This window comes from Oenanthe melanoleuca, chromosome 3, assembly GCF_029582105.1.
Source record: "Oenanthe melanoleuca isolate GR-GAL-2019-014 chromosome 3, OMel1.0, whole genome shotgun sequence".
In the NCBI taxonomy this organism is placed as follows: Eukaryota; Metazoa; Chordata; class Aves; order Passeriformes; family Muscicapidae; genus Oenanthe; species Oenanthe melanoleuca.
In genome coordinates this window covers 33,282,215-33,300,711 of record NC_079336.1, presented here as the reverse complement: position 1 = coordinate 33,300,711, position 18,497 = coordinate 33,282,215, and the positions used below count along the sequence as shown (strand labels likewise).

The window sequence follows — 18,497 nt, the reverse complement described above, 5'->3', positions numbered from 1 at the left end:
TGTTCCAAGCTCTTGTCATATCATTCTTCAGGAATGTTGGAGCCTGTAGATTCTGCACAGAGGCCCCTCCTGAGAGAGCAACCATAGAATGATGGTCTAACAATGCTATTATATGGATTAGCACTAGTGGGAGTGATATTTTTCCAACAAGTTTTGAATGTATATATATTTGTTGACAGGACTTAAAAAAAATGTAGTCTCTGTCGTCTTTGGTCCTTCATGTCTTGAGCTACCCCTATCCTAGTCCCATCTCTTTCCTTCTACCTAGTCTCAAGCTTTTCTATTTCTGCTTTGCAGAAAATATATATATACACATATTAGATTTTCATAATGATCCCTTTTGTATATATTTTTATATTGCTCCATTTCTTTGTAATGTCAGGTCATCGTATTATCTGTCCATCCATCTTTGCTAACATCCACAGATTTCTTTTCCATGCTCATCTAATGTGATTTGTGATAGAGGACTTTTGCCAAACCAGTCCTGTGTTCTCTCCATATATTGTGGAGAGGTCTGTGTACCCTCTCATTCACCAGTGTTTGTTCTGCATTTGTCTCTTCCTGTGAAGAGGCTCCCATCCTAGTTTGTCACTTTATACTTGTCCAGTTCAGTGAGGGCTTTTTATTCGCTTGGTATAATCTTTGGGATCTGTGTTGGAGCTGGAGGGGTCAGTTCCCAGCTGTCAGGTTGAGTTCTGGCTCCATACAGCTCACTACAGGCACAGGTGAATGCTGCCTTCACCTGAAGAATGCTCAGTGTGGAAAAGAACTGCTTTGAGACTGGAATCCTCCTTTCAAATCACTGACCTTGTGCAAATCAGTGTTTTTGCTCAAACTCTTGAGAGCTGCTCTAGTTTTCAGAGGAATGATGAAAACTCCCTTCAAGGTTAAGCCAAAGGTCTGAAATACCAGCCTTCCAGAAAAGCTAGTTTTGTCTGATTGAGGTTTGTGTGTTCTAGCCCAGCGTTGAAGCACTTGAATAAGATTCAGGTAAGGTTCCCTATGTGAAACAGCTCAGTTCAGCACAGTAACCTGTAGTAGAAGTTGTTCAAGAATGGAGTAAAATTGTTCAAATATGGATTTAGACTGCAAACAGCCAAGCAACCTTGTCTTTGCAAACAAGAGATAATTAAGATATATGGTATCAGGATGCTTTGGAGCTGATGATTATGAGATAGAAAAAGCAAAAGATTTGGAAAAACAGTGGGTTATTTGTGCAACTTTAGTCATGTACACAGTCTGTGTATGGTTATAAACAGGAAGGTTATTAGTAACATTCACGTGCATGCTTGGACTCAGCAGTTGATGGTTTTATACATGACGAAAATGACCTGCTGATTGCTGCTCTTCTCTTTGCAATCCCTTCCAGTAGTCAATAGTTTCTTGTTTTAAAGGGAAAAAGACCAGGATTTTTTGTCCTCCAAAGTACTAGTACATCTAATATCAGTCTATAAAATTGTTTTGAGTCTTTGATTCTGAAGTTCACTGTATTGATTTTTAACTTGTCTCTCATCTGTATATATTGAATCACCATAAGGAACCTCAGGCTGGTTCTGTATTCCACAGAAACATTTTTTTTTTCCAAAATTGCTAGCATTTCTATGCAAGAAATAATCTTCAGTATCAGGACTTGTGTGAGGGCATAAAATAATAAAAAATCTGTTCTCTCTACAAGGAGTGTGCTTGTTGCCCAAGTATTTTTTTTATTCCCATACCTGGTTTGTTGGCTTTTGGGTGCTTTGTCATAAGTGGCAAGACTTTAAAAACTCTTCATCTTTCAGTCAGACTGGCTCTTCAAGCCAAGATTCTTCAGTTGCATCTGTTTTCTCTCATGCTCAGTCTTGCTCCTTGTACATTCCTTTTATCTGTCTCTGCTGCTTAAAAACTGAGATCTATATGTGCTTGTAAAATTCCATTAAAAAACACATCTACACTTGGCAGAAGAATAAATACTTAAATACAAGTGCAAGGGAAAGGACAAAGTTAATGACCTCCTTGATGTGCATGCCTGCAGCAATACCACAGTTTCTGCTGTCAAAACAAAGTTGTTTTACCTAGCTAATTGTTTATTCTGTGTCATTAATTACTGGGATACTATTGTAGGAGTTTACTCGTGGTTAAGCGTATGGGAATCCCGTATCTCTTAATGTTGCTGATTGATCAGAGAACAGATTTACCATAAATGAAATTTAATTGAGAGGAACTGTAAATATATTGGCTACCTGTTTATACAGTTGTTTCTCTTACCTGCAAATGGTGTGCAATGGCCTGATGAACAGCTATGTAATAATATGCCTTGTTTGTAAACTGTGGCTTCTACAATCCTAGGACCACACAGAAGAGAGGAGAATCATTTGGAATCAGCAAAATAGGGAACAAAATCAAAGGTGTATTCAAGAGTTCTGCAATGGAAGGAGCTATGTTGCCTAACTATAACTTAAATGAAGGAGAAGATGATTTTGTGAGTAAAGCCATTAAATTTTACTTTAAGTCTTTTTTGGGCTTGGATTTCTTTTTTTCTCCTTTGCACAGTTTTTATGTGCTGGGTTCTGATTAAGTTGCTTTATCCTCCCTGTATTTATTCACAAGCCAAGATCACATCCCCAGTTTCTGTGCTTCTGAGCTTATTGCTTTTCTATAGAGAAGTACCAAAAGTAGCAGTGTCAGATATTTTTGTAAGCAATGATATTTTTTCTCTAATTCTGGGTAGTAAGGCATAGGACTGCATGCATGGCTCTTCATCTACAGCCTGCCACAAGACCTTAAAAACCTAAATAACAGTGTAGAAATTGCTGTTGAGTTGGTCTGTGATGCAGCATTTTCCCTATAGATCAGGAGCCGATAGTCCTTTCTCATTTGTCTTGGGTGTCTCCCTAAGTTAATGCTTTTCTTCCATGCTAAACAGCCATGAATAGAGCCAGTGGTAGAATTTACTGCACAGGACATTGTTACCTGAAGTACAGTTGGGGGAGAAATGAAAAATTTGAAAAAGAGAAGAGGAGGGAATCGGTTTAAGACAGAGATGGACTGTACCAATTAAAATAGAACTGTAAATCTCTGTTTGAATCCTTACAGATTGAGGAAGGCGTTATGGTGATGGAAGATGATTCTCCTGAGGAGGCTGTTACCACCCCAAATACACCCCGCAACCTTGCTGCATGGAAAATCAGCATCCCATATGTTGATTTTTTTGATGATCCCTCCTTGGAAAGAAAAGACAGAAAGGAGAGAATTCCTGTATTCTGCATTGATGTAGAGAGAAATGATAGGAAGGCAGGTATGCAATGTTGCAGATAAGTAAAGTGGCATTTGAAAGTGAACTCAGAATATTCTAGTGTGCTGTATTCTGATGGCTCTTGCAGTGTGTTTTATATATGTGTTCTTCTGATTTCAAAATAATGGCTTGAAAGTTCTGAGGAAATGAGTTTGAGAGATAAATTATCAATTTAGCATTTGCAAGTTGAGAACTGACTCCTCAGCATGAATCAGTTCTATTTAGACTTCATGTCAAAATGTGCTCTTTCCAAAAATACTTATCTTAAAATTCATATTAATAAACACCTGGCATATTTTCTTCACCCACTCTGAACTTTAGAATAATGAACAACAATTTTTTATGTAATCTTAAAGTTAGTTCTTAGGAAATGAAAATGTTCTGCTTATTAGGAACCATCATAGTGTGCAGTTAGTTCATCAGCATCTAGATTACAATACGTCCATATGGAGTGGGGGAAAACAGCATCGTCCCAAGACTGCTGGGATTTGTGATAGTGAGACTAGTAGTTCCACAATAAGCAGAAAGTGTTTAAGAGACATTCAGTGATATCTTTATTATATGATATCTTTTATTCAGTGATAGGGTTAAGAATGATCAGTGTTCAAGCTGGTGGTGCAGAGGACTGTATTCAACAAGTACTATTTCTGTAAATCATTTGGATGAATGCTGGAAAATAGATCTAGTACAGTCAGCCATCATAAACATTGAAGTTATGCAGGACTCCATTGTTTAGACTGTAGGATCCCATAAATTATAATTTCCTTGCTAGTACCATATCTGTCCACCAGTTACTTTAACATTAAAAGTACCTTGAGGTTTATGTTACTACAACAAGTGGGCTAATGTCATTGAGATTTTGCTTATTATAATGCAGCCTATGTTTGCTGTTGCTAATTTGTCCCTCAGGTGCCATAAAACCTGGTTTATTTTAAACTTTTTTTCTTTCTTCAGTTGGACATGAACCTGAACACTGGTCTGTCTACAGGAGATATCTTGAATTTTATGTGCTTGAATCAAAGCTTACGGAATTTCATGGTATGTTCTCCATCATTTGGAAAGCCATTTTCCCCCTGCTGATTGATGACTATCAGCATTATATATTATATATGATTATCATTCATTACTTAGATGAAATATAAAATAATAAAATCAGCGTTTACTGCATTGCAAAATTAATTTTATTTCCTTGATATGTTTGTTAGGTACATTTCCTGATGCTCAGCTTCCCTCAAAGAGAATCATTGGCCCCAAGAACTATGAGTTCTTAAAATCCAAGAGAGAGGAATTTCAGGAATATCTGCAGGTATCATACAAATATTTGGAGCAAAGAATATTCTAAAACTAATGATATAAAACTAATAAAAATATATCTGGGTTTTTTTTGTTTGTTTGTTTCCAAGTAACTTTATAGTTAGAGAAAGGATTCAAGTGGGTAATGTTAAAGTTTCATGACTGAAAACAGAAATCTCGTGCAAATGGCAATATCTGTAGCAGTGTAATACTCTTATTTTTGCTATACAAAAACTGATTTATAAAGATTAGTCTTAAGGTACTTAAACCTCCTTTATTCCTTCTGTTTCAAAGAAACTTCTGCAACATCCAGAACTAAGTAACAGCCAGCTTTTAGCTGACTTCCTATCCCCTAATGGAGGAGAGACTCAGTTTCTTGATAAAATGTTGCCTGATGTGAATCTTGGTATGTACTATGCTACTTGTTTATGCTGACAAATAGTAATGCCGTAGATGCTGTGATTGAATACTGACTGACAGTATTAATGAATAGATAACTCTTGTGGATGTACAAAATAAGAGCTCTGCTTCTTTACAGCCCCTGAAATTATAGCTCAGCAAGGAAGATTTGCTGATACTTCTTCCTTGAAGAAAAAAGACACTTTGAAATTTTGGAAAAAAGTGTTTAAGTGGCTTTTGAATTTTTGTTTCAGCAAGCAAGATGATAAGATTTCTCTTAAAAAATTGCATAGTTCAAGAAAATGTATGGTATTGTCATAAGTCAAATCTGCATGTGTCTGTCTTTGTCTGCAGATGAGATGGCATAAGCATTACAAAGCTACCTTTGGATTTTATTTGATTAAACTAATTTTATTCTGAAAACTACAATATTTGATATTTCGAGTATTAGCTGGTGTTAAGATCTTTTCTAACATGACCTACTTAATAGAATTTGAGGCAGCAGTGTATGTGGTATAGGCAGGTCAAATGGAAATTGAGAAGTTCTAATGTCGAATGACAGTAGTTCATAATAAATCAAAAAAGTCAACTGTAGTGTGACTTGGCTGCAGTGTGGCTGTCTCAGAATAGTGGGCTTGGCTGGTCAGGTCAACCTCATGGTCATTCTGTCTTCATGTGTTGTGCCACTTGTGGCTGTGGTCCCAGACAGCCATGTTTGAGTAGTGTTGTCCTGCTGGGGCAGCCTTTCTCTTAGTCTGCTTCATGAGTTGTTGAATAAGATTTCTGTTCTCAGCCTCCAGTCTGAAGGTTTTGTTTTGCTTCAGGTCTCTCTTCTAGATCCAGCCATACATCTTAATAAAAGCTTATAATTATGGTGTTTGCTGTAATGCATCTCCTGTCTGAGATTATAACAAGTCTTAGCATTTTGTTAGGGCTTTTTGTGAGGATGACAGTTTTTATTGTTATCATTTCATCATTGTACATACTTTCCGATGTGAATTCCAAACTTAATGACATGTAGATAAGAAAAATATTACTGTAACTGTAGTGCTTAAAATAAAACTAGTCCTGGACACTTTCATTTTTTGGCATTCAAAGTTACTGTGCCACATCTTGATAGCCTTATCAGGACACAAGAGCTCATGGTTAAGGCCACAACTGTAACCTATCCAGTTTAGAAAATTCCACTCACCAGGGTTTTTGAGGCTGGTTCCCCCCAGAATATCTCCAAATTTGCTGATTTTTCCACAGAAAGGAGTTACCTTGATTCCTTCTGATAAATATAAATAATTCTGTGACTAACTTAAATACAGGGAATTTTGCCTGTACTGGTGTTGTAGCAGTACTGTTGTTACAGTGCTAGAGCTATTTATGGTTAAGCTCTTGAAGATTTAGAAGGTAGATCTACAGTACTTTACTGTGTGGTTTTAAAAAGGATTCAGAAATTAATCTGTGTATTTTTGCGAATCTTTTCTTGAAGAGTAGTAACCACTAGGTTACAAGCTGTAATCTATGTGCAAGACTATTTTCATAGGGTTTTGTGCCAAATGAAAAAAAAAAAGACTTTTTTAAAGTTACTGTATTTTTAAATAACTACTAGACAATGAGTACATAAAATCTAGCAGAGCAAAATGTCTTTCAAATCAGACAGTGATAACAGACAGTGTTTGTTTGTTTGTTTCTAATTGTAGGTAAAATCATAAAATCTGTTCCAGGAAAGCTGATGAAAGAGGTAAGTCTATCAGGTTGCCACTGTCTTAACTTCATTAGCTAATTTTGTGAGATTACTAAGTCACAGACTAATCAAAAACTTTGTTTGAAAATTATTTTTCTTGTTGTTTTTGTTTTCACTTTCCTGTAATTATGTAAGTGACAGGTCACTCATATCTTTTTTCCAGAAAGGTCAGCATTTGGAGCCATTCATAATGAATTTTTTCAACTCCTGTGAATCTCCCAAGCCTAAACCAAGCAGGCCTGAACTTACCATTTTGAGCCCCACTTCTGAAAATAACAAGAAGGTACAGTAAGTTAAATTCCTTTCCCATCGTACAGAAATGGGGAAAACTGACCATACATTTTCTCTCATTCTAGGGAGCTGTCTTAAAACTCATTAACTAAAATTATTTCAGAGGAAGCCAAGCTGAAAAATGCTGTCTGAGAATGCAGACACTGAGAGTGTTCAGTCCAAAGGCCAGACCAAAGGTAGATGGTAGTAACACACTTTCCTACTCCCTAGAATGTGTGGCATAGATTTGAGCTATTTAGTTCTGCACTTCCACTTCTGTTGTGATACATGACATCTTTTTGCAGATGTGTAGCCTTTCAGTCTACAAGAAAGACGTAGTGGGACTTTTACAAGAATATTTAGTGTCAGGACAAGGGGAAATGGAACTGAGAGTAGGTTTAGATTAGATATTAGGAAAAATGTGTAACTGTAAGGGGGCGGTGAGGTGCTGGAAGAGGTTGCTCAGAGAGAGTGTGGATTCCTCATTCCTGGAAGTGTTTAATGCCAAATTGCATGGAGCTCTGAGCAGCGTGGTCTAGTGAAAGGTGTCCCTGCCCATGGCAGAGGGTTGGGACTAGATGATCTTTGAGGTCCTTTCCAAGCCAGTCCATTCTGTGATTCTGTGTGGTTGCTGCTGTGCAGTAGCAGGGCACCTCCCTTCTGGTGAAGGAGGTGAATACCAAATGTCTGTGCCAGGACTGTGTGAGCTGCCTGTGTGGAGTCAGTGTGGAGACATGGTAGGCAGCCAAGGAAAGGTTAGCACTTCCTAAGTGCCCCTCTGTGAGAAGAATGTGTTATCTCATAGCAAGAGAGTTCTCCAATTTTTTGGTAATTGGTAGTCGATTTCCAGCTAATGCTTGTATTGCCACCATGTTCTCATGTGTCTTCTCTGACACAGATCTGTTTGTTTCAGTTTCAACATGTTGGACTGTGCTGAGATTACAATGCACATTCCCCAGTGTGTGTGCTGCCGTGAGTGGGTACATGCAGGCTCCCTCTTCCTCAGCAGGCTGAATAAGAGATGCCTGAGGGTCTGTCTGGGCAGGCCCAGTCAGAAATGGGCCTAATGCTCTGACTCCACATGCTCCTTCCTTTTGAATGCTCCTGGGCATGGATATGTTTGTGTATTTTAAATACTGGTGGAAAGACTTCTAGTTAAAAATGCATGGTGAGTGTGGGTAGTGAACCCCAGTATAACCAGGAGCTATTGGATTTCATTCTGTATCAGATCCACTAGAATAAGAGTTACCAACCTGCCTGGTTAAAAAAAAACAAGTGAACAAAAAGCTCTGCTTCCCCCTCCTAGGGGCACTGGCAGGATTTCTGGCCATGTTTCTGTTCTGAAGGTGTGTAAGCAGCTTGATCATCTTCTGAACATACTTTTGTCAGACTTGCTATAATAGGTCGGGTCTTAGCTTATGCAGGCTTTGCCAAATATGCCAGCAAAGGCACTGCTCTGCTGGCTTGTGGTGGCCTGCCAACAGCAATAAAAGCTGCTTTTGGAACACCAGCAGTATAAATTAATATATGCTTTTGCGTAGCTACTTGGAGGAGGACATCATTTACACTGACTGCTATGATTCAGACAGTGCATACAATCTTTCTTCTTACCATTTTGGTATAATCCTCTGTACTTTTTAAATGAGCAGGAAGAACTAGAGAGAGGTTTATGCCTCTAGCTGTAGATACTGCTCATAGTCATGGCATTGTTTTTGTACAGTTCACTCCTGTGTTGGAATGTATGGGTGTATGTTTGCATATGCACTCACCAGTGATTAACTTTTTTTTTTTCTGTGAGTCACTTTATATGAGCTTTCATGTTTCCTTTGCTTGCTTTTCTCTGTAAGCTATGATTACCTATTGTACAAGGGATTACATTGGTCTTTTTCTTTCTTTATCTTTCACAGACTTCAAGAGTTTGGCTCCCATTATTAATCAATACTAATTCATGGAATTTCCTCATTGTAAACCTTTTAAGAATATTTCATGGTTATAATTATAATTGGTGTTTAGTCTTAAAGATACAAATGGTGATAACATTGAGGTTTCTGGTGTTAGTCTCAAATATTAACATGCATAGAAACATCTAAACCAAAATCCTATGCTTATCTGAATTGTGAGTATAATCTCAGCTTCTGTGCTAGATAACCAATTTTCACTTGAATTTCTTCCGAGCCGAGATACTGAAAAGTGTAAAACATGGAAGTAGAGGTCTAATGCCACTTTGTGTTATGGCTGCTGCAGTGCATTGTAGATTGCACTCTGAAATGCTTTCAAAGTGTGCCTCTGATCAAGGAACCATTACTGCTTAAGGTGCAACACTCATTATCTGTGCAGTCAACATTCAGAAGATGCCGCTTTTGGTTTGGAGTGAAAGTGGAAATAGCACTTGAAAGTCAAAAACCTTTGCCCTAAGCTGGCCTTCATGGTTGATTTTTTTATAGTTTACCTAGCAGATTGCTGTTGATGATTTAGTTTGATCTCCACACACAGTTCTGAACCTGTGTCATACATTGCACAATGGGCTGCTTTGAGTTGGCTCAGTATGTATCACCTTTGTCAGGTCACGGGGTGTATCTAAAAAATAAAGGAGGCTCTTGTTTAAGTTACAGTACTACAGCTAAGGTTTTCCTGCTGTTCTGGTTTCAGTATTAAGGAGGATGTAGACTTCAGTTTATACAGAGTTTTTTAAACAGCCTACTAGGCTAGGGATGTGTTCATAAAGTAGGTGTGGATAGTTATGTGTTCTTTTTAGGTTTGTTACATTCCTGAATACCAGTCATCCACCAGTGCATTAGCCATATTTGCCCTTTTATGTAATTTATGTAGTAAGTTGGTGTTTTTAGTTTGAGTGAACCTTGTGAAGGTAATACCAGCAGCTCAGCACTTAACAAAGGACCTAAAGGAGGTCAAAAACCTGACTCTTGCCAGATGTCCTGATGTCATTTTTCCTAAGAGTGCAAAGTATTCTGTTTACAGACTTGTGTGATTCAGAGATTGTTGGGATTAGCATGTATTTGGCTTTATTTACTTTGGGGAGAATTGCAGTACAGAAAGTGAACCACATATAAGCAAATTACTTCCTGTTCCTTGGAACTAACATTATTTTGGGAGTGGTAAAAATCCTCAGTGAGTAGCAATCACCTCAGCCTAGGCAATTCTGTGATTATGTTGCATTTCCTTCTAGTTCTAGGATCTTTTTTTTTAGAGCCCTGGCATAAACTTTTGAACTTTCTTCTCATAATAGAGAGTATTTTGTATAAATCCTATTTTTATATCTAGATTAACTGTTTTGGGAGTAAATTAATTTAAATTAAACTGTTAGGGGGGATTGCTAGGTATTAAACATGGAAAGCATCAGAATTTAGAGACGTTTTCCTTTCCCTCTGCTGAGATTCACAGACCTGGTGGCAGGGGAGGCAAAGACTGCTGCCTAGGTGGCTTAGGAGCCCTTTTGGTGTGCAGGGAAGAGGCTCTTGGAGTTTTGCAAGAATTAGAGTATCTTTTCAGAAGGCATCAAAGGCAAAGAAATACAGGGATCAGGGAAGAACGTGATGGTGTAGGAGAATAGAAGGCTAAAGAAGTATAATTGAAAAATGAGATAAATGGAAAGAAACTCAAATGTTAGTTCATAAAGATTTTTATTATAAATAATTAAGCTAGCAGGGGAAAAAGATATTTCTCTATGTAAAAAACTTGTATATTTTGTCTAGATTCCATTGTATTTATTTCAAAGCAGAAACCAACAGGAACTTTTTTGAATGCTTTGATGTTATAGGCTTCCCTTGTGATTTAAAGTAGACAAGCTCTGTTTCCTCTTAGCCCCTCATTTTCAGAACAAGGTACATCAAGGAAATCAGAGCCTGTGATAAAAGTCTAGATGCCTACAGTCATACAATTGTTTAGGTTGGAAGAAGTTAGTGGGAGCAAAAAGGCTCAGGAATTAATATCTCAGTGCTGATTTGTTCTGAACCCAGGTATTTTGGTTGTTATCTATCTCAGCAACATGTGATGTGCTCTTTATTGGAAAGTGAAGGATTTGGAAAAAACAAAACTAGAAACAACGAAACAAATCAACACCCCTGATCAGTTCTTTGAAAGATCTGCAAGAGCTTCTATAGAGCTCCTATAAAGAAGCTACTTCTATAAAAAAAAAAACCAACCCAAAGAACTGGGGGCTGTCCTTCTGAATGCACTGATTTTTTACCTTTCTGTTTTTAGCTTTTTAATGATTTATTCAAGAATAATGCAAACCGGTCTGAGAATACAGAGAGACGACAAAATCAGAACTACTTCATGGAAATGATGACTGTAGAAGGAGTCTATGACTACTTAATGTATATTGGTAAGAAGTGATTTAATTATTCATATACTTCATGACAAGTATAAAGTTCACAGTCTCTGGTAAGAAATGAAAATCTATTATAGCAGTCACATATAACTCAACACTTTCAAGCTAGTATACAACTTAATAACATGGTCATTCCGTAGAAGACTTTATTGTGGTGCTAAAATGTTCATTTATTATTCATCATTGCTTAGTTGCTTTGTTACGTCTCCATCTTTCTGCATCTCAGTAGTCTGAGTTTATGAGAGTAGGTCCCATCCCTTTTCTCAGGTCTACCTAGGCTGCTGGTAGACTCTGGGAATTAGAATTGTTAAATTAATAGAAATAGCTAAAGGAAGTATTTGATAAGCACTTTGGAGAGTACCGATATTTTCAGTGCTGCACTTACAAAACTGAAATATTCTTTTCTTGCAATGTTTTTTTTTTCTTTTCTTTTGAATAAATGATTCTTTTATCATGCATATTAGGAGACCCTCATGTAGGTTACTGCTCAAAGATGTTGCTGTGACTTTGCAGGTAGGGTAGTTTTCCGCATTCCTGACTGGCTGCATCATCTCTTGATGGGAGGAAGAATTCTCTTCAAAAATACACTGGAACTCTACACAGACTATTACTTGCATAACAAGTTAGAACAGCTATTTGAGGAGCACCGGCTGGTTTCCCTGATAACACTGCTGAGAGGTCAGTAATAGTTACATCTTTGATGAAAAAATACTGCTTTAGTCTGGCGTTTGAAATCCCTTCAGTGAAGTTTCTGAGTGCTAAACTTTGCAATGCCAGTGGAGTATTAAAAATCAAGTGGGCCTGGACTAGCTTCAAAGCTTGTTGTGGAAAGATGTTGAGTCATCTATGTTGTCTGTCTGATGATTACAGAAAAAAAGTATGATTAACAGTAATTTGCATAGGTGTGCAAAGAACAAGAAAAACAGAATAAAGGTGGTTTAGTGTATCAATTCAAATGTTTGATGAAGTCAAGTTACTTCACTTGTGTACTACATCAGTATTTTATTGTTAAATTTTTGGTTCCCTTTGTTGTCGTCAGCTCTTGAGAGGGCTTGAGTGTTCCTGACCTTCAAATAAAGGAAGGGGAGAGCGACTAAATAAAACTTTTAAATCACCTCACAACTGTAGAGTATTACTGAAATCTGATCCAAACTATGCATCCAGCCAAAACTGGAGTCAAGACAGCTCTGTCCTTATCAAACCAAAAATGGAGCTTGTGAAAGGCAAAAAAGGAGTGCAGTAAGCCTAAAACCAAAACTGACCACCTGTTGTTTCAGATGAATAGCAATTCTTGCTTTCTCATTCATAGATAAATTTGAAGTTTTTGACAGTTCCAGACAGCACAAGGTGTAAATACTGCTTATAGTTTTGAAAGCATAAGGGAAATTGTTAGTAAGGAGATCATATCTAACCTAAAGTAGAAATGATCCCAACTTAGTGGAGAATGCTTTAAACTCTGAAGAGAAACAAATTGTACAAAGATGATTGTCCTTCAAACAGGGTGGGTATTCTGGATTTGATCCAGCTAATGTAAGCAAAAAGTATGATCTGACAAGACAAGAATTCCCCTCTAATCAACACGATGCAAAGAAGTTAAGTTTTGAAGCCACAATCCAAACCATATTTCTGTGTCAGTGATATGTAGCTGCCTAAAGATATATTTTTTTTCAATGTGTCTTCACTGCAGATGCTGTGTTCTGTGAGAACACTGAGCCTCGCTCTCTCCAGGATAAACAGAAACGAGCAAAGCAGACTTTTGAAGAAATGATGAGATACATTCCAGGTTGTGTATTCCATGACTGCCTGTATGGGTGTGGTTAATTGGTCAAGCAGATATTTAACCCAAATACAGTCACACTATCTTTCCAAATCAAATAATACTCGTGCTGCTGAGATTTGAGTTGACTAGAATACCAGGTGTAAAAACCTGGCAGTTCAGTTCTGTCATTTAAGTGTTGCTGACTAAGATTGTAGCATAGTGATTAATAAAGCCATGGTGATGGAAATCAAGAGCTTTACACATGTGTTTAATACCATAATTTTTCATCTTTTGAATATTCCTATGGTTTGTATTTTATCCAGATGAAAACTGTGTCAAAAAAGGCACCTCATTAAACCAGAAGGTACATCTGAGCTCTCTTGCACTGTATAAACTAGGAAAGAGGGGCCCATTTAATTGAAAGTAATTTTAAAAAAACAGTTTATGGTTTATTAAACAGTGCATTAGAACAAAACATTGATATGATAAAAAGTGTAGTAATTACTAAGGTGTGGAGCCCTGAAGGAAAGGGAGGAAAAAAGGATGAACCCAAAAGTGTGGGGTTTTTTTACCGTTTACCGTTTAAGACAGAAAAAAATTGAACTCTTTCTTTAATTTAAACAGTTTTTGTATTTGTTAATTACTGGAGTTCTATAACTGCATCATAAAGCTGCTTTGCAGTGCTTCCTCATGACTTGTGTATTTGTTTTTGGAATTTGGTCTAGATTTGATAGGCAAGTGCATTGGGGAAGAGGCTAAATACGAAGGCATCAGGCTTCTCTTTGATGGACTGCAGCAACCAGTGCTCAACAAACAGGTAACTCATAACATGTGAAAAACTTGCCTTCTGGCACAGGATTTCCTGAAGTGAATGCTTGATATAGCAGAGGAGTGGACTGTTACTCAGAATTAAGAATAAAAATCAGTAGTTTTGCCTTGGAATGTCCTTAATTTTCTATATTTTCTTTTAGTTTACTTACGTTCTGCTGGACATTGGGATTCAAGAACTCTTTCCAGAGCTGAGTAAGGTATGTGCTAGCTCCATTTGAGAACTGCAGAATTCTTCAAGCTGCTACTGAATCTGGTCACTGGTGCATTTTTGCTGTTGTTCTCCATTACTGATATTAATTCTAAATTTTGGGGAAAATATGTATTTTTCCAATACGTTGAAATAATTGAAATCTAGATTACTTACATTTTGACTAATTAGCTCTTTCAAAATCAGCTCAGGCACATTTGTTTAGCATGCAGCAAGTCTGAGTTGCCTTTCAGGAGACTTGGACAGATCAACAGCAGTTGGGATCTCTGTGCCTTTCTCTTTGATTGATTTGTCTCCACTCTATTTCATGCATTTCTCAGTTTAGGAAGGGAATTCTGCATGCAAAGCTCAGGTCAAACTGAAGAATTTTTCTTAAGAATACCTGGCAGGAGGATTTGGTCACTGAAATGTTAACTTGAGCTATCCAGATAAAGGAGAAAGAATTTGCACAACAGAAATCGCTATATAAATGCATATCATTAGGTTTGGGATCTGGCTAATATTTGCACTCATATATATCAAACCTTGACAGATTTTTACATAGTAATTTTACAGTTTGGTCTTCATGGCAAGCAGGAGATACTTGCTAGTTAGCTAGTAAAAAACAAACCCCCAAACAAATTTTAAAAATCCCTCACTAACAGTAAATGTTCATTCCATGAACCCTGTGCCTGAGAAATGAGGAGTGCCAGCAGTGATTTGTTTTGCATGACAAACAAAAACAAATGCAAGATATTGGAACAAGGACACTTCCATTGTTTTCAGTGAAATGAGGCTGGCTCAGCAAGTCTGACCTACTTTGTACTTCAGCTCTGTAGCTGCCCTCCTCAAGCCAGTGCTCAGACAGCTAAAAAAAGGGAAAAAAAGACCCAGCTGACCAAAGGAACAAGGAAGTCACCTGGGAGCCGAAAGACCTGACATAGCCCTGCTGTTTTACTCTGCTGAACTGGTTTTGTGTCTCAGCAGCTAATTATATATATGTATTAAAACACTAGTCTTTCTTCAGCTGATTATGGAAAAAAATGAGTGGCATTTAAATAGTCTTTAAAGCACCAGTCAGGCCCAGAGAGTGGTGATCAATGGAATGAAGAATGAAGTCTAGTTGGAGGCAGGCCGGTAACAAGGGAGTCAAGGGGGTCAGTTGTGGCTCCAGTCCTGTTTAACATCTTCATTAATGATGTGGATATGGGACAGAGTGCAAAGCCTGATGATGACACAAAACTGGAATCAGTGGCTGATAGACCAGAAGGCCATGCTACCTTCCAAAGGGACCTAACTAGGCTGGAGAAATGGACTGGCAGAGGACCCTAATGAACTTCAAGAAAGGGAAGTGCAGAGTCCTGTTCCTGGGGAAAAACAGCCCCAGGTGCCAGGATGGGCTGGGGGCCAGCCTGCTGGACAGACATACAGCTGAACAAAAGGCATCCTGGGCACAGGTATCCTGGGCTGCAGTAGGAGCAGTGTTGCCAGCAGGTTGAGGGAGGTGATGCTGCCCCTCTGCTCAGCACTGGTGAGGTCACACCTGGCGTGCTGTGTCCAGGTCTGGCCTCCCCATAGCATATCTCCTATGAGAAGAGGCTACAGAGCAGGGACTGTTCAGCCAGGAGAAGAGAAAGTTCAGAGGGTCTTATGGATGTCTGTAAATACCTGCGGGGATAGTACAAAGAGGACAGAACTAGCAGTGCCCCCTGACAGGACCAGTGGCAACAGGCACAAACTGAAACACCAGAGGTTCCCTCTGAACGTCAAGAAACACTTCTCTACTGTGAGGGTGACCAGGCACTCTCACAGGTTGCCCAGGGGTGCTATGGAATGCTTATCCTTGGAGATACTTAAAAGCTGTCTGGACATGGTCCTGGGCATCTCTAGGTGGCTCTGCTTGAGATGACCAGGTGACTTCCAGCGGCACCTTCCAACCCCAACCATGCTGGTTTTCCATAAGTGTGTATATTTAATGGCAAAAAATATTTTTTCTTCAAAAACAAGTCAAGACAAGCTTGATTTGAGGTAAATCAAGATCACATTTTCTACTTCTTAATCTATTTTTTTTCCTGTGTAACTGTTACACTGCTTGGCTGCTCTGTAGTGTTTCATGACCACCTGCTGAGGAGGGACCTCTGTGCCACTTTTGCTCCAAGTGAAATAGCATAAGTGAGGATTGGGGATCCCCCTGCCCCCTGTGACTGAAGCTGATGGGGACAGAGCAAGGGAATCTCTGGCCCAGATTTCATTTGAGGAAAGGAAGAAAAATAGTTCAGCTGGGACTTGAACTATTTCCTTATTTCAGATATACGGAGAGCAATTCAGAACAAAGTTCTTCATCTGTGGTGTTTGGCACTGGGGCCTGGTTGTCAGTGTACCAGGACTGTGAGGGGAAATGCAATGTGGAGAGGGGATCAGTGGAGGGATGGCAGTGGTTTTCATTCAGAGCCCTGAAACCATTTTCCCAAAAATCACTGCAAACACTTGGCACTGTGAAGCCACTTGGAAAGAGAATTGTTTCTTCCTCACAACTGCAGTGGGGAAGTTTAAAAGTAATGACTGGTTCTTACTTAGCTATCCATTGTACTGGGGGGAATCAGCCTGTTCTCTCTGTTCACCACAGACTGGTCCTTTTTGAGTTGCTTCATACCAAAATGTTTTTGCAGTTACAGTGAAGAATGGAAAAATGTTTCTGGCCAGTCAGCTTTTAAAGGGGAAACTGAGCATCTCAGTTTTGTTTTGAGCATCTCTCCTTTGTCAGGGAAAACAGTGATGGGAGAAATGGGAAGATTTTCCTTGTGGGGATGTCAATCTGCTTCCCAGTCTGGAGATTGGTATCTTGAAGGTATTTCCTGCTGCACATACCAGTGCGGATACACGCCGGATCGCTGGATGTGTGCTGTGTTTGATGGCAGCTTGTGTGAGTGAGCTGAAAAACTCCTCTGAGATAGTGTGCAGCCAGTCCCTTGGGACTCTGTCAGACAGGATACAAGGAAAAGGGACAGCTGAAAGGGAAAAAGCATTCCAAGCAGAGTAAGGAAAGAAATCCAGTTGAAAAAAAAGTCTCTCCAGTACTATTTCCAGAGCAGAAAATTGCTGTGTTAAGAAAACTGTATTTAGCAGTTACGAATGGGGGAGGTGAGAACCTCTAGAGAAAGAAGAAAACTCCTATTTTGAGAAATAAAATTTAAAATAAAATTATTAAAACCCAGTATTCTTCCATTCTCTTAACTCTGGTCTCAAATGGGTATTTTCAGATACCATTAATCATTGCAGCTCAGTTCAGTCATTTCTATGTAAATACATATTTTCAAACTTAATAAGTTAATTTCCCCCCTTTCCTGTTTTAACAGGGTCCAAAGGAAGCAAGCTCTATGTCAAGTTGGATGTGAGTGGATACCCAGTAGGATCTGCTGTGCACTGTTGTAATGGACATGTGAAATTTTAACATTGCTTTGTATATTTTGTTGTAAATAACATAAAATTTAAGTTAAAAAAATACCTCTATGCAATAAAGACATTAAAATTTAATACAAATTGCAAGTAAATAAAATATCTATACTTTTTATTTAAAATTTGTTTTAGCTGTTACCAGTAAAAGTCTAATTAATTTCACCAAAATCTCTCAGTGTATGAAACTACCGGATGACATCAAAAAAGACAGCTGGGCGATCAGCCAACTTACACTTTGCTAAAAGAGCAATTACTGGGTGTCTTCCTGAAAGGATATGTAGAAAAATTGCTTGGAAGACGTTGTAGAGTGCTCCCATTAAGTTATTTTAAAATGTCTTAACAAAAGTATATTATTGAATCTATTGCATACAAATAATTAATCTCAGAACTGTCTTTAAACCTTCATATTTCTGTGAGCTGGAATGTGATCTGGAAAATCACATTTGTAATTTAGTCTTTTTAATACCTGACCTTCAAATCTAAAGGCTTCTTAAAATAATCACGGATGTGAAAAGTGGTTTTGACTTTCAACTTAGCTTTTATTTTTCTGCAGTTTCTTATCTGGCTTTGTGGGTTTTTTCTGACATCCTCTTTACAGACCTAGAAAAGAGGATGTGAGTCTGTTCACAGCATTTTATAAAAATCCATTCATATGAAAATGTGGAAGGTTTTTCTCTGTAAATCTTAATTTGTTGGCCTGGCCTTTATAAAAGAGATTTTGAAAAGGACTTTTATGTAAACTTTTAAGTTTTACTCACAGAAAATACAGAGATACTTTAATAGGCATTCCTTAATTTTTCTTTTCAAGCAACCATTTTCTCCTCTTTTACAAACAAACCAATCTAATGCAGCAATGGTGTTCTTTGTCAATTCCTCTCTCTTCTGTTTGTTGAAGGAAGGTAAAAGTGTTTTCTCCTTTCTGGCTCTGCCAAAGCAGTTGTT

The 18,497-nt window shown here is 38.2% G+C and overlaps 1 protein-coding gene across 4 annotated transcripts in view; it reads left to right on the top strand.

The window, feature by feature from the left end:
- SNX14 (sorting nexin 14) overlaps positions 1-18,325 on the top strand; it is a 44,641-nt gene extending 26,316 nt beyond the window's left edge. For all 4 annotated transcript variants that reach the window (XM_056486876.1, XM_056486874.1, XM_056486875.1 and 1 more), the window contains 13 exons: positions 2,329-2,461; positions 3,076-3,277; positions 4,229-4,312; positions 4,480-4,580; positions 4,862-4,973; positions 6,658-6,698; positions 6,865-6,984; positions 11,193-11,316; positions 11,836-12,000; positions 13,010-13,105; positions 13,807-13,898; positions 14,053-14,109; positions 17,456-18,325. In XM_056486876.1, coding sequence (XP_056342851.1) covers positions 2,329-2,461; positions 3,076-3,277; positions 4,229-4,312; positions 4,480-4,580; positions 4,862-4,973; positions 6,658-6,698; positions 6,865-6,984; positions 11,193-11,316; positions 11,836-12,000; positions 13,010-13,105; positions 13,807-13,898; positions 14,053-14,109; positions 17,456-17,494 — 1,366 coding nt within the window. In that variant the 3' untranslated portion in view covers positions 17,495-18,325. The remainder of the gene's footprint in view (positions 1-2,328; positions 2,462-3,075; positions 3,278-4,228; positions 4,313-4,479; positions 4,581-4,861; positions 4,974-6,657; positions 6,699-6,864; positions 6,985-11,192; positions 11,317-11,835; positions 12,001-13,009; positions 13,106-13,806; positions 13,899-14,052; positions 14,110-17,455) is intronic.
- The last annotated feature ends 172 nt before the right edge of the window (positions 18,326-18,497 follow it).